The sequence below is a fragment of the Microtus pennsylvanicus genome, chromosome 8 (assembly GCF_037038515.1).
Source record: "Microtus pennsylvanicus isolate mMicPen1 chromosome 8, mMicPen1.hap1, whole genome shotgun sequence".
NCBI lineage: Eukaryota > Metazoa > Chordata > Mammalia > Rodentia > Cricetidae > Microtus > Microtus pennsylvanicus.
Window position 1 is genome coordinate 55,926,221 of NC_134586.1, and position 14,556 is coordinate 55,940,776.

General features: G+C 49.0%; 1 protein-coding gene across 7 annotated transcripts in view; it reads right to left on the minus strand.

Annotated features, from left to right (window-relative positions):
• Nucleotides 1-6,494: 6,494 nt before the first annotated feature.
• Slc41a3 (solute carrier family 41 member 3) overlaps nt 6,495-14,556 on the minus strand; it is a 50,153-nt gene continuing 42,091 nt past the window's right edge. For all 7 annotated transcript variants that reach the window (XM_075983517.1, XM_075983511.1, XM_075983518.1 and 4 more), the window contains 3 exons: nt 10,427-10,561; nt 8,538-8,686; nt 6,495-7,334 (listed from right to left, as the gene is read on the minus strand). In XM_075983517.1, coding sequence (XP_075839632.1) covers nt 7,122-7,334; nt 8,538-8,686; nt 10,427-10,561 — 497 coding nt within the window. In that variant the 3' untranslated portion in view covers nt 6,495-7,121. The remainder of the gene's footprint in view (nt 7,335-8,537; nt 8,687-10,426; nt 10,562-14,556) is intronic.

Sequence of the window (14,556 nt, forward strand, 5' to 3'; positions counted from 1 at the left end):
CTTTATCAGTTCTCACCAAGATGGTCTATTAACATTACTAGGAGCTGGGCGGTGGTGGCGCACGCCTTTAATCCCAGCACTCGGGAGGCAGAGGCAGGCGGATCTCTGTGAGTTCGAGGCCAGCCTGATCTACAAGAGCTAGTTCCAGGACAGGAACCCAAAGCTACGGAGAAACCCTGTCTCAAAAATAAAAAAACAAAAACAAAAAACAAAAACAAAAAACATTACTAGGACAATACAAAGTATTCCAACCTTTAAAAATTCAAACACTTTAAGCATCTAGTCTCTTTAAAATATCCAAAGCTCTCTAAAATATCCAATAGTGCCTTCAAAGTTCGAAGTCTCTTAACTGTGGGCTTCTGTAAAATAAAATTTCTTCCTTTCTTACTCCAAGAGGGAAACAATCAGATCAAAGCAAACCAGAGTCCCACAGCGTAAAGCTCGGCGGCAGATGGGAGGCTTCCATCTCTAGGCCAAAGGTCTTGCCACAGTATACACAGCTTGTCTCCACTCCACAGCCGCTGCTGTCCTTGACAGTTGTTTCACGGTCCTAGCATCTCAAAATGCTTGCGTCCCCGCTACACCCTGGCTTTACCTTCACCTGGGCTCCCTTCAGTGACGGACCCTGCCAAATGATGCCAAGCCTCAGCCTCTCTCCATGACCCTCTCAGTTCTGGGGTTGTCACTGCTACCGAGGCTGCCATTCACCAGTGCTGCCCCCTCCCCCCCGGCCGCCTCTCATGATGGCGAGCCCCAGCTGCTCTCCATGACTCCCACATGCCTTCAAAACCAGTACCAGCTGGGGAATTCATACACGTAGCCTTAGCCCTCTCTGGACCACAGCTTCTGTGTGCTGACCCTGAGGAAATACTCCGAGAGTTCACCTCAGGGATGCCCGTCTTGTCTTAGCCACAGCAGATTCTTCTGCACCAGCTGACCAGCACCAACTGTCCCAGAAAAGCCAAAGTTTCATTTTAGCGGTGATGGCATCTTGTTAATCATGGTCTATTCTTCAGCCCCAAACAACCAGAACTTCTCATTCTTAAAGGAAAAAAATCGCATGGTAAATAAAGTCTTTGAAAAACTCTCAAACTTCCCTCTGAAACCTCCCAAACTGGGCTTCTGCCATTTGCACTGCCCTCAGCGTGCGATCTTCCAAGCTCCCACAGAGCATCCCACTGTGCTCTCAACACTCAACAGCTTTTTCCAGCCCAAAGTTCAAATGCCACCATAGTGCTTCAAAAACCAAAACCACATGGTCAGGTCTGTCACAGCAATACCCATGACCTAGTACCAATTTCTGTCTTAGTTAGGATTTCCGCTGCTTGCTTACTGGCTTGCTCCTCCTGGTTTAAGATCACTAGCCAAGGGGTGACCCCTCCCCCCAGTGAGCTGGGTCCTCCCACATCAACTATCAATCAAGAAAATGCACCACAGGCTTGTCCGCAGGCCATCCTTGATGGGGCATTTTCTCAGTTGAGGTTCCCTCTTCCCACACGACTCTAGCTTGCGTCGTGTTGATATTAAACTAGCCAGCACAATGACCGAGAGCTAGAGGATGAATTTTACCTAAACAAACAGCCACAGCAGAATAACCACATGCTAATAATCAAAAGTCAGGCTGGGGCAAAGGGAGGAGCAGTTAACAAGATGGATTCAGCTGGCGTGCTTACGAGATACGGCTGTGGGCTTTATTTTAGCAGAACTGGGGACAGAATCTAACATTTCACACAAACTAAGCAAGCACGCAACGCTGAGCTTTATCTCCTGCCTCTTAAAATTATTTTTAAAAATGTATTAGTGTTCATCTATTTATTTAAAGGGGGTGCAGTGCATGCGTGCAGGTCAGAGAACCTGGGGGAGTTGGTTCTCTCGGGCTGCAGGCTCGGCTGCGGGCGCCTTCATCCACTGAGCCATTTCCCTTATTTCATTTCCCTCATCCCCCTCCCCTTTTTAAAACTTTACCGTGTAAGACTTGGTCTCAACGGGGAAAATATCCCACTTTGCAAACAAAACTCGTGAGCAGCCACAGCACCGGTAGAAACTACAGCTGGGTCCCTGGCGGTGCTTCCTCATGTGTATCCCAGCTCAGCTCCCGCTGGGCGGAGCACTGATCCAGAAGGGACAGGGTTTCCTGGCCTTGCTTCAGTCCCGTCCTCCTCTCCTCTCCTCTTCTGGGGGAGCTACTTGCTACCTGCTGCTCCCAGTCCCCTAAGGTTCCGCTCAGGCCCCTCCCCCAGCCCTCCCACTTGCCTCATCCAAGAGCCCATTCTGAAGTCAGCAGACACCTGGAAGAAGGCAACTCAGCTCTTTCAATTTCAGTAACCGCAGGCACTGATTACCGCCCTTCCCACACCCTCCCAGGTCTCTGCAACCTTCTCTGGGACTCCTGTATCCCCTGCACCCCCTTTCCTACCTCCGCACTGCAGATCTACACGGGCTGAGCACCAAATAACAAAGGTGCTCAGGCTGTCCTGAGGTCCCACACCCCAGTTCACCTGTCACCTCTGCTTCATCCAGACCTCAGGTGACACCTTGACTTTGACACTTTATCTCCTGTTCCTCCTTCAACAGCAGCCCCAAGGATGCTTGGCCTCCTGACTCAATGGTCTCTGTCCTCCCCCTCCCACTACAAAGAGAGCTTGGCTGAGATGGAGGGCATCAAATTTTGGAAGTTGCTGGGCAGTGGTGGCACATGCTTTTAATCCCAGCACTCAGGAGGCAGAGGCAGGTGGATCTCTGTGCGGTTTTTTTTTTTTTGAAACTCCTGCTCAGAAACCATAGGCCTAGGAGGGTAAAGAAGCCTTACAAAGCTCATTTCTTCCTCTTTGCTATGGATGGTCAGAGCCTACGGCACAGCAAACCACTGTGAGGCTGTCAGTGGATGGTCAGAGCCTATAAGACAGCAAACCATGGAGAGGCTGTCAGTGGATGGTCAGAGCCTACAGCACAGCAAACCACTGTGAGGCTGTCAGTGGATGGTCAGAGCCTACAGCACAGCAAACCATGGAGAGGCTGTCAGTGGATGGTCAGAGCCTACAGCACAGCAAACCACAGTGAGGCTATCAGTTGGACGCATGGAAGATGCCGACTGTCAGGCTGGTGCAATAGAAACTTGGCTTTTGCTTTGTTGAAGCTGCTGTTTGCTACTGGAACACATTCTTAATAAATGTGACTGTGTCACACACTTTAATATGCATTTCTTTTTTTGCTAATGACTTATTGTGTGGTGGTCTGAAGCAGAATGGCCCCAAAGGTTCACACATTTGAACACTTGGCTCCTTGGTGGAACTGTTTGAGAAGAATTAGGAGGTGTGTCCTTGTTGGCAGAGGTGTGTCACTGGGGGTGGGCTTTGAGGTTTCAAAAGCTCACACCATTCCCAACTAGCTCTGTCTCCTGCTTGATCAAGGTGTATGTTCTCACGTACTGCCCCAGGACCGCGTGTCCTGCCTGCTGCCATGCTACCTGCCATGATGGTCACGGACTTTAACTTATAAAGCTGTAAGCTCCGAATAAACTCTTAAAATTGCCTTGGCCATGGTATCTTAACAATTTAAAATAATTAAGACAATTATTTTATGTAAAATATGATTACTGAAGGTTGAATGAAGCAATCATTTCTGAAAGTGGAACTGTTACTCCTTTATGTCACTAAGGCTAGACACAAAGCAAACGTGGGCAACTTTCTAATTCAAATTCAAAATGAGTCACAAAGACAGGACCAATTTACAATACACCAATGCCCTTGGCCCAGGCACTGCTAAGGGTGCACAGTGCAGTGGCCAAGCAGCTCCGCATGGAGACGAGACAGCCTTGAAGACAAGGAGCAAAGGCCGGGCCACACTGGGAGCTGATGGCGACTAACCCAGAGCAACCATCTAAGCAGACTCTTCTCTAGCCACAGGGACGGTCACCCAAGAATTCAGTGTAGACTGTTCAAGCGTCACTCAGCACCCGGGCAACCTGGGCACATGAAAGATCGCAAAGAGGGGCTCAGGAGCTGTTGGGATTCGGAAACATCATAGTTTTGGACTTTCTTGTTCTGTGCAGCAACAGAAAGACCGTTTCAGAATCAGATCACAGCAAGCAGTGACAACAGTGTCTAGAGCAGTGGATCTCAGCCTTGCTGAGCCGCGGCCCTTCCATCCATGCTGTGCCGACCCCAACCATCACGTTTCACTACCACTTCATAACTGTAATGCTCCCAGCTACGGATCATAACCATCTCAGGATATCTGATTTGCAGCCACAGAGGGGTTGTGACCCACATGCTGAGAACCCACTGGTCTAGACAACAGGCTGGACCCAGAAGAGACCTCCCAAGTCTCAGTCACAGCAAGGGAAGCTGTTGGTTGCTGTTTGGGTTCTGTTGACCGTCTGATCTGGCTGCAACTTTCTCAGTCTGCTGAAAGCATTCACAGGAGAAGCACTGAACACAGCACCACCTACCGCTGGCACTATCACCAGAAGGGGTGTGGTTCTTCCCCACACCATCTGACTGCACGTCATACAACCAACACTTCAAAAGTTGAGCGAACCAAACTCCAGTGTTTGCCCTTGTCCACCACACCCACCTGCCCTCTCATCGAACAAGGATGTGTTTGACCTAGTTATGATTTAACAATCACTCTGAAACCTAGTATGTACACAACCACACTCAGCAAGTACAGTGGAAACTCAGCTCTCCTTACCAGATTATTCTACAGGGCTCCATCTGCTGTTTTCACTGGTGAGAGTTCAAGGCCTCTGTGATACTGACTGTATCTCCCTCTGTCCATCTGTCTGGTTCAATGCCTCCTGTATCTCCCTCCCTCCATCCAGTTCAATACCTCTGTGATACTGTTTCTCCCCCTGTCTGTCCAGTATCCTCTGTGATACTGTATTTCCCTCCCTCCCTCCGTCCAGTTCAATACTTCTGTAATACTGACTGTATCTCCCCCCATCTGAGCCTCAGGACAGAGACGAGTGCTCTGCCCAGGTAGCCTGGGGCCTGGCGCACAGTTGTGCTGGATTGTGTCCAACCCCCTTCAACCCGTTCTCCCTCCCTCCTGGCTCTGTGCCCATGAGGGGAGCTACCTTGTGGGTCATCAACTTGCTCCCCAGGCCCTGAACTTCCACCTGGGCTTGGCCAGAGGGAGACATGCTAGAGAGAGGAAGACACACTGTAGGGTCAGAGGGAGACAGGCTAGAGAGAGGAAGGCACACTGTAGGGTCAGAGGGAGACAGGCTAGAGAGAGGAAGGCACACTGTAGGGTCAGAGGGAGACAGGCTAGAGAAAGGAAGGCACACTGTAGGGTCAGAGGGAGACAGGCTAGAGAGAGGAAGGCACACTGTAGGGTCAGAGGGAGACAGGCTAGAGAGAGGAAGGCACACTGTAGGGTCAGAGGGAGACAGGCTAGAGAGAGGAAGGCACACTGTAGGGTCAGAGGGAGACAGGCTAGAGAGAGGAAGGCACACTGTAGGGTCAGAGGGAGATAGGCTAGAGAAAGGAAGGCACACTGTAGGGTCAGAGGGAGACAGGCTAGAGAGAGAAAGACACACTGTAGGGTCAGAGGGAGACAGGCTAGAGAGAGAAAGACACACTGTAGGGTCAGAGGGAGACAGGCTAGAGAGAGACACACTGTAGGGTCAGAGGGAGACAGGCTAGAGAGAGACACACTTGTAGGGTCATATATCTTCTTCCCTTAAGCAGTTGGCAGCTGTGTCTCTTCAGAGCTCACAACTCATTTCACGCCATCCCAAGGACTGCTCTCCTCCAGGTTAGGTGAGTACCGGATGGAAATGTCTCCCCCCACGCTCAGCCCCACTACTTCCTCCTGCAGTCCCACCATCCTTGAGTTGCTCACATACTCCCAGCCTGTGCATCACGTCTACCTGGGACACCATTTGGCACAGAGGATCCATGATAACGTCTGCTGGGTGAGGGAAAGCATGCCTTACCCACCCAAGACTTAGGTGCTAGGAAACAGGGAGCAGACACGCTTCATAAACAAGATGAAGCGCACATACGGCTCTTGCAGAAGGTGCCAGCTTGCTTCTCAGCACCTGCATGGTAACCCAGATCCACCTAAAACTCCAGTTCCAGGGAATCTGATGCCCTCTTCTGGTATCTATGGGTACTGCAATATGCCGGCAAACACTCATATATATGAAATAATAAATGATAAAAAGATGACATGAATCAAAATATCACATTACACCTCAGAAATACACACACAAATAATAAATAAAAAATGCATACATACATACACATATGTCAATCAAAAAAAGGGGAATGACATATTCTGGACAGTGAGTCCCAAACATGATGGCTCAGCTGAGGTCTGCTACAGCAGGGAGATGCCTGGGCAGGCAGAGAAGAACTCGTGTGCCTGTACACACAAGTTTCCAGGTGACATGCACACTCAACATTTCAGACCATGAGAAACACTGCCCCAGAGAAATGCCATCCTTACGGCCTCCCTGACCACCTTGAAGGATGCACAACACCAAGTGCAATGTAAGCTATGCTTTATTACAATCTCTTCATCTCCAGACCCTGAACAGAGGGTCCTGCTATAAAACAGAGAAAGGGGGAAATAAAAAGAAAGCAGCCATAGATTAAATGCTGGGGTATAGATGAGGGGTACGCAGGGCCTGCCTGGGGTGACGGTGCACAGTTACTGGGCTCAGGGCATGAGTAGTGTGGGTCCAGGTGGCTGAGCTCAGTGATGGCAGCAAAGTCAGGGCGTGGGGAGTCCCGAGACCCGGGGATGCAGAGGAGTTCCATCCTGCTCTGCTCAATCCAGGTTATGCCGACAAGTTTCTTCCTCGGCATCTTCAGGTTAGAACAGCCTGCACTACACACACACACACACACACACACACACACACACATGCACACACACGTGTGCACACATACTCACTCACACTTGCAAGCAGAGCTCCTGATGTCAAGGCTCCACCTCGGGCTCAGCTACCAACTTCAGAATCAAGGTGTCTGCTCGTCTCCTTGGCAGACTGATTAGGCCACTGCCCAGGCAGAGAGCTAGCAGCTTGAGGCCCCAGCAGGAGGAACAGCCTGCTGGACACTGTGGACGTGAGGGAAGGTCCCACGGAGACCTGCAGGGGGCAGCCTCAGTCAGGGGGGTACAGAAACCAGCTCTGAAACCAGCTCTGCAAGATCAGCTCTGCCCCTCAATAACCAGTCCAGGAGGAAGCACAGTGCCAGGAGGCTGGTGCCCAGCAGGTCCCCCAGTCCCGTGAGATAGGGGATACAGTGGTTGTCAGGATCCAGGGCTTGGTGCCAGGTTAGCCGAACCATCACTTCTGCCAGGTACAGCAGGATTACCACCTGCCAAAAGAGCAGAGATGTAAGACAAGTCAGAGACCCAAAGACAGCCAAGAGCACCAGCTGGCTTCCAAGGACGCCACCAAGGTCAGCCCCTGTCAGTTCCCTTTTTCCAGCTTTGCTTGGGGCCTAAGTGTCTTGGACATGCGCTGTTAAGCTTGGTTCTCACTGTGGTGGTGCTGAGGTGCAGAGGGACCTTTCTGAGCTGAGGGAGGTCCCCTAGGTCTGAATCAGTTCTCAGAACAGGTTGCTAAAGAACAAGGCGGGGCCATTGCTGCTGACTGGCTTCCTCACCCACACAGCCCCTTTGGCCACAGCTGGCTCCCTGTCCACTGTCTACGCCTGTCACATGCTGGCTGCAACTTTAAGTGTGAGTAAATCAACCTCTTCCGCTTGTCTATTACTCAGCAACACAGAATAGGGCAGGGTGGGGTCTGGAGCAGGTTCTGGATTCAATTACCATACGCTCTTCCTAGTGGCTGGATCCTGCCCTGGCCTCTGAAGTGCCAGAGGGACCTGCTGCCACTCACCAGCCAGGATCCCCTCTGCTTGAACCCCTTCCCCTCAGGAGGTTTGGTGAGCCCTTCTAGAAGCTTCCAGGAAGCAGTCCACATGGCCCTACTCAGGTTGTAGTCCCTGCCCTGTTCCTTCCCCCTAAATAAAGCCCTGAACTTGACTAGGTTGAGAGATGAGGAAAAACTTCAGTGTATCCTCTGAAAACTGCCACAGTGCCCACAGTCCTCTCTGCGGACAGTTTAGGCCACCGGGGACTTTAGTCAGCTGGCGTCTCAAAGCAGCAGCTGCTTAATCTCTTTCACACCGACAACTTCCATCCTGCCTGGAAGGGAGACTATAGGCACCCTTCAGCCCCGTGAAGAGCAGGGCCTTCTGTGAGGGGACGGACAGCGGCTCTGCCTCCTTCACAGAACACAATGCATCTGTAGCTGCTCTTGCAGCTTTGAGGCATGTAGCATGAAGAGCACAGAGTGAGTGAAGTGTGCAGCGTGAGCTGTGACCGTGCAACACGCGGTATGCAGCGTGCAATGGAGTCGTGGTACGAGGTGTGTGGTGCACAGCACAGTGGCCTCTGTCTAGTCCGTGTCTCTGGGCTTGCATGAGTTAGGTGGATCTTTGTATGATGGGGACTCTACTCAGCACCTCCCACGGGACAAGGACCACTGATGTTGGCTGGGAAGCCACCCTCACCTGGATCATGCTTGCCACCAGGTACAGCAACACGAAGGTTTTGCTGCTTGTCACCGCCTGGCCTTCCACCAGGCAGATGAGGTAGAAGAAAACCAGATGTCCCGGGACCACCAGAAAGAGCAGGACTCGAGCTGACACAGAGTTGATTTCTAGGAGGAATGGAAGCAAGAGGATCACAAAACCTTCCTGCTTGCGGAGGCCCTCTTGGCAAAGAAGAGTGCCCAACGAGGCACCCAAATCCTTCATCTGCAAACACGCGGTACTCAGCTTGGTCCTGACCTTTCTTTCCTTCTAGGGGCTGACATCTGAGGGAACAGGTGAGAATCAGTTGGCCACACACACAAAGAAGGTCACTTGGAAGCTTAGACTAGGAAGTGTGTACAAGTGGGGGCAGCTCCCAGGCTCTAAAGACCCCTGCGGGGAGGAGGCAAGGCTGAGGTCTGACCCTTGAATAGAAGAAGACAGACTGTGCCAGGGGCCTAAGGTGGGAAAGAGCCTGTGGCAACTGGGGAGGGTGACAGACTCGCAGGACAGACACCCTGGCACTCAGTGGGGGCACCACAGAGCTCTGAGCTCAGGCTCTCCCCTGCTCTCTGAGCTTAAGGATCTGTAGTGCGAGGACTCCGCCCCACCCAGACCCAACAACAAACAGGCGGACACACAGCCTGTGACTGTGACGCCTTCTCAGACACAATCGTACAGTAGAAATCATCTCTGTCCCCGAGAGTGTCAGAAAAAGGCAGGAAGTCACATGCCAAACCCAGAAACTCCAAGAACAACGAAGTGAACGAAAACAGTCAACAAACAGAGCAATTGTTTGGGTGGTTTGGGTTGCTAGGGATAGAGTGTAGCTCCGTGACACAGCACTTACTGAGCATGCTCAAGGCCCCAGGGTTCCATCCCCAGCTCCAGAGAAACCACCTTTGGGGAACGGAGGGGAAGGGTATCGTGCAGCCCAGGATGGCTTTAAACTTCAGATTCTCCTGCTTCCAGCTCCCAAGCAATGGGATTACAGATGTGTGCTGCCACATCCACTTTTACGTGGTGCTGAGACTTGAACAGTCAACTGCGTTACATTCCCAACCAACCGTGTGTGTGTGTGTGTGTGTGTGTGTGTGTTGGTTGGGAATGTAACGCAATTAACCCAGGGATAGAGTGTAGCTCTGTGACACAGCATTTACTGAGCATCCACTTATACGTGTTGCTGTCTAGAAAACTGTCAAAAAAAAAAAGCAGATAATTTGACAGTGTCTGTAATTAATTGACTTGAAACTCCCAGCAAGCCCCAGGAATTCACCCAGCTTGGCTTCCTAGGACTGGGGTCACTAGTGGGCACCACCCTGCCTGCTCTTTGTTGTTGCTGCTGTTACTTTGTTTCCGTTGTTGCTGTTTTCTAGACAGGATTTCTCTGCTTTGCTCTGGCTGTTCTGGAACTCACTCTGTAGACCAGGCTAGCCTTATACTCACAGAGACCGGACTGCCTTTTTTAAAAAGAGAAATGTGAAGAAGGCCTAAAAGGAGACTGTGAAGCAGGCAACACCCCAGAACGTGCAATTTGTAGGGGCAGCATGCCATGTGGGGCAGCCGGAGTGAGCACTCAAGAAAAGCTGTAGGAAAACCATGTGTAAACAATTAGGTAACATGTGTGATGCATAAATAACACAGAAGAAGGCTTTCCAACTTGTAGATGACGTTAGAAAAACACGGGCGCATGTACACATGGTCACAACTAAATGTGAGCAAATCATCAGCCGGGCCCAGGGTTCGAGGCCAGCCTGGGCAGCATAGAGAGCCCTCCCACTGCAAACATCAAAAAAGCAAAACCAAACCAACGCCAAGGGGTTGGGGGATAAATAAGGTCCCGTGGCCTCAGCAGACAGCATACTGACCTGAAGAGCAGAAAATGAGGCATGGGTTAGGCCAGAATCTTTTCATCTGGACGGGGAGGACCCCGGGTGTGCTCCACATGTGCAGGAAGGTAGAGATGCGGCTGGTCTGGATGGCCACCAGGTTGCCACCAACACCTGTGAGGAGAAAGGGCGTGGCATGCTCCAACCCCTGGCTTCTATTACCATATACTGCTTTCCCCAGGACGGTGTCCCAGAGTGACACAGCATTTCCTCTCTCCTTCCCACCCAGAGAGGGTGGCCCAGATCCTGTGAGTGATCACCCTGACAGCTGGTCTCTAAGACTAGTGAAGTTGAACAGGCAAAGCCAGAAAAGAAAAAAAGATTCAACCCTGGCTAATCCTGTGAGTGATGGAGGGGATGGGTGGACGGGATCCTGACTAGTGCAGATGGCCATGCCTAGAGGGGGTGTCCTCAGGGAGACTCAAGAGGCTGGGGAATGGTGTACAGAACACTGACAGGATCCAGGAGGCCACCAGCCGCCCAGAAGACCAAGAGCATGTTCCTGCAGGATAGGATGGCCTAGCTGGCCATGGCCTTCTCTTGGGTCCACAACCCCACAGGAACTTTCCCTAGCTAGGCCATGTGAAGACAAGTAGCCCAGGTGACTCAGCCTCTCAGAATGTCTCTGTTGCGGTTTCTTCAAAATTCTACATCCAGAACAACTTCAAAGCTGCTAGCTGAGATGGTTCAGCCTCAAAGACTATCCAGCCAATGCTTCAGATAAGCACTGCACTTTCCCATCACACAGAGACTAAACAAACAATATAGCTAGCTCTCCCAGGACCTGACCATTATCCCAATTTTCTCACATCTCCGAAAGATGCCATTCCCCCCAAACAACAGAAGCAATCTAGAGAACATGACACCCACATTCCCAAGAGGTGAGGTGTATGGTTTTTGGTCATTTAGAGGGTTATGAATATTATGAATAGGTTATCATCTTTTTAGGGGAATTGGTTACAAGTTGTTATTGGTCATGTTCAGAGAAAAAGCTGAACCAAGATTAGATTCAAGGATTTCTTTCTGAAGGGAGAAAAGGGGATATAGTATAAAAGCGATGTCATAAAAGGTAGATTGTTAAGTTTACTTTTTTTGAGACAGGGTTTGGAGTCTGTAGCTTTAGAGTTTGTCCTGAAACTTGCTCTCTAGACCAAGCTGGCCTCAAATTCATAGAGATCTGCCTGGCTCTGCCTCCTGAGTGTTGGGATTAAAGAAATGTGCCATCACCACCTGGATTGAGTTTACTGGTGTAGGAGGGTCTTCTGTTCATGTGTTGATGAACAAAGAAACTGCTTTGAGCCTGATAGGGCAGAACTTAGATAGGTGGAGAAGACAGACCTGAATGCTGGGAAGAAGAAAGCAGAGTCGGGGAGAAGCCATGGATCTTCGGCCTTAGACGGACACTGGTTAGAATCTTGCCAGTAAGCCACAGCCACATAGCGATACACAGATTCATGGAGATGGTTAAACTGAGATGTAAGAGTTAGCCAATAAGAAGTTAGAGCTAATGGCCAAGCAGTGTTTTAATAAATACAGTTTTTGTGTGCTTATTTCGGGTGTAAGCTAGCTGGGTGGCTGGGACACAAGCAGCCCCTCCATTCAACAGTTTACTTTTGAACAACCACTAGTCTCAAATATGTTACATTGGTATGGATTTTTGTATACTGATACAAATTTAAGGTTGTTTTGTTTTACTGTATGTATGTTTCTACTCTTATTTAAGGTATTGTGCCTATGCAGCTCAATTTAAAAATGTACTGTAAACTTTTAGTCCTATAAACCTATTTAGGATAATAAAGATGAATTAATTTAATAGTCATCTATAACAATCAAATTTATAGTCATGTTAGGTATGTTTTCAAGGTCAAACAGAAATATATTTTAAATAGATGGTCTTCAAACACTTCAGAGACCTATAGACTATGGCATTTAAAATGTTTTAATAACATAAGGGTTTTCATGACAGTGAAATATGTCTGCTCTTGGCAGCATCAATTTACTTCAAAAAAGGATGATGGACACTGAAGAACCTCCATATGGAGTTTGCATTTGTTTATGGCAAAGTTAGTCACTGGGCAGAGACTGCCCTTGCCTTGACTATTGACAGAATGCTGTCCAAATTGGACAAGCAGGACACAAAAGAAGGCAACTAACAAACTTTGCCAAGACAAGGTAGGACAGTCCTTCAAACTTCCTGCCTCACAGAAAAGTCTGTCAGATATTCTAGGCCCATAGGCTGAAGATGGATGCCCCACTGTTGCAGAGGACCCTTGGGTGACTGTTCAGGCAGCCAGAATTTGTTTCTGGAAGTTTCTTGCTCTGCACTTCCTGTTTACTCAGATAATATTATATCCTTCTTGGGTCTCTGGTAGGGACTGAAGACTAGATAGTATATAGTTTTCCTTATTACCAAATTAAAAAGAAATGTAAGAGAAAGTTTGTAAGGTTGAGAAATATAAAAGCTTAAGCTGTTTATCTAAAAAGATGTTTTTAGAATAATACAAGTTACGATAAAAAATAGTTTAGGAAGAACTTTGGACTCACTAATACAGTATTATACACTAATACAGCAAGATAGATAGATGAAGTCCTCTCTCTGAATGTGCCAATTGCATACAGACTAAACATTGTCAATGTACTTCTTACTTAATATTTGTTCTTATTGTATATAGTTTTACTATGTTAGCATTAAAACCTTTTCTTAATGTACACTGTGTGAAGATTTATTGCTGTGATTGGTGTAATAAAAACCTAAATGGCCAATAGCCAGGAAGAGGTTAGGCAGGAGTTTTGGGAACAGAAAAGACTCTGGGAAGAGGAGCAGAGTTGCCAGCCAGATAGAGAGGAAACAGAAGGTGCAAGATGAAAGAGAAGTAATGTCATGTGACAGAACGCAGATTAATATAAATGTGTTAAGTTATGAGAGCTAGTTGAGACAAGCCTGAGCTAAAGGGCAGGCTTTCATAATTAATAAGACGTCTCTGTGTCATTATTGGGGTTGGCGGTGGAAAAGAAAGTCTGTCTGATACATGATTAATAAAAACTCAAGAGAGAGAAATTGGGATTCAACCTGAAGATTCGAAAAGCAAAGCACCCAGTCACTGGCTCTTACCTTGACCTCAGTCTGAAATGGCAATCCTACCTCCAGGAATCTCAGAATGAGACTGTGCCTGAGAGCTGTTTCTTCCTGTTTTATAACCCTCTCTAGGGCTGGGATTAAAGGCATGCACCGCCCAGTTTCTATGGTAACCAGTGTGGCTACTGGGATTAAAAGTGTGTGTTACAGTGCCTTGTCTGTAAGGCTGACTAGAGGGGCTCTTTTTACTCTCTGATCTTCAGACAAGCTTTACTAAAATACAAATGAAATGCCACTACATCCGTCTACAGCCATGTATGTGCATGCATCAGGGAAACCCAGGGTCTGAGATGATGACCCCAGCAGAGAAAAGACATCCACCTGCAGTGAGAGAGGATGGCTGGACATTTGTGTCTACTGACTACACACAGCTTTAAACAGGAGAAGGGAAAGAAAATAATTAGTTAAGTTTACAGATTCAGCTCTTTACCCCAATTCCCAACCTCTTGTCAGCTCCCTGATCACCAGGAACCAGCTCCCCATTAGCCACCATGGCTAGAAGGAGGAGGCAGGCAGCACTCCCTTTAGGTCAGGAATGGCCTCCTGCTGGGCCCACTCCCCATCATTGTCCAGAGCCCTCTTGTTTGCCTGACTTAGCTCTAAGCAGCTAGGAGTCAGGTTGTTAGCAACCCAAATGCTTGCAGACCGTGGCCAGTAAGGCAATGATAGGAAGTGAGTCAGCACAGGACCCCAGGGAATTGTGGGGGCTGATGCAGAGTGGTTGTTGTCATGCTGGTTGTTGATGGGTCCAGAGAGACCCAGAGAGGCCCAGAGAATAAACCCACTACTGATGTGGTCTTATTTTTAAGGTGGAGACAGAAACCCAGAGTCTGAGTTTTAATGTCACCAATGGGGTAGGAAGATCGTTGCTGTGGGTTCAAGGCCAGCCTGAGCTACACAGTTCTGGGGCAGCATGACCTACAAAGTGAGACCCTGTCAGCAGCATCAAACTGGTGTGCTTCCTTGCCCTCGT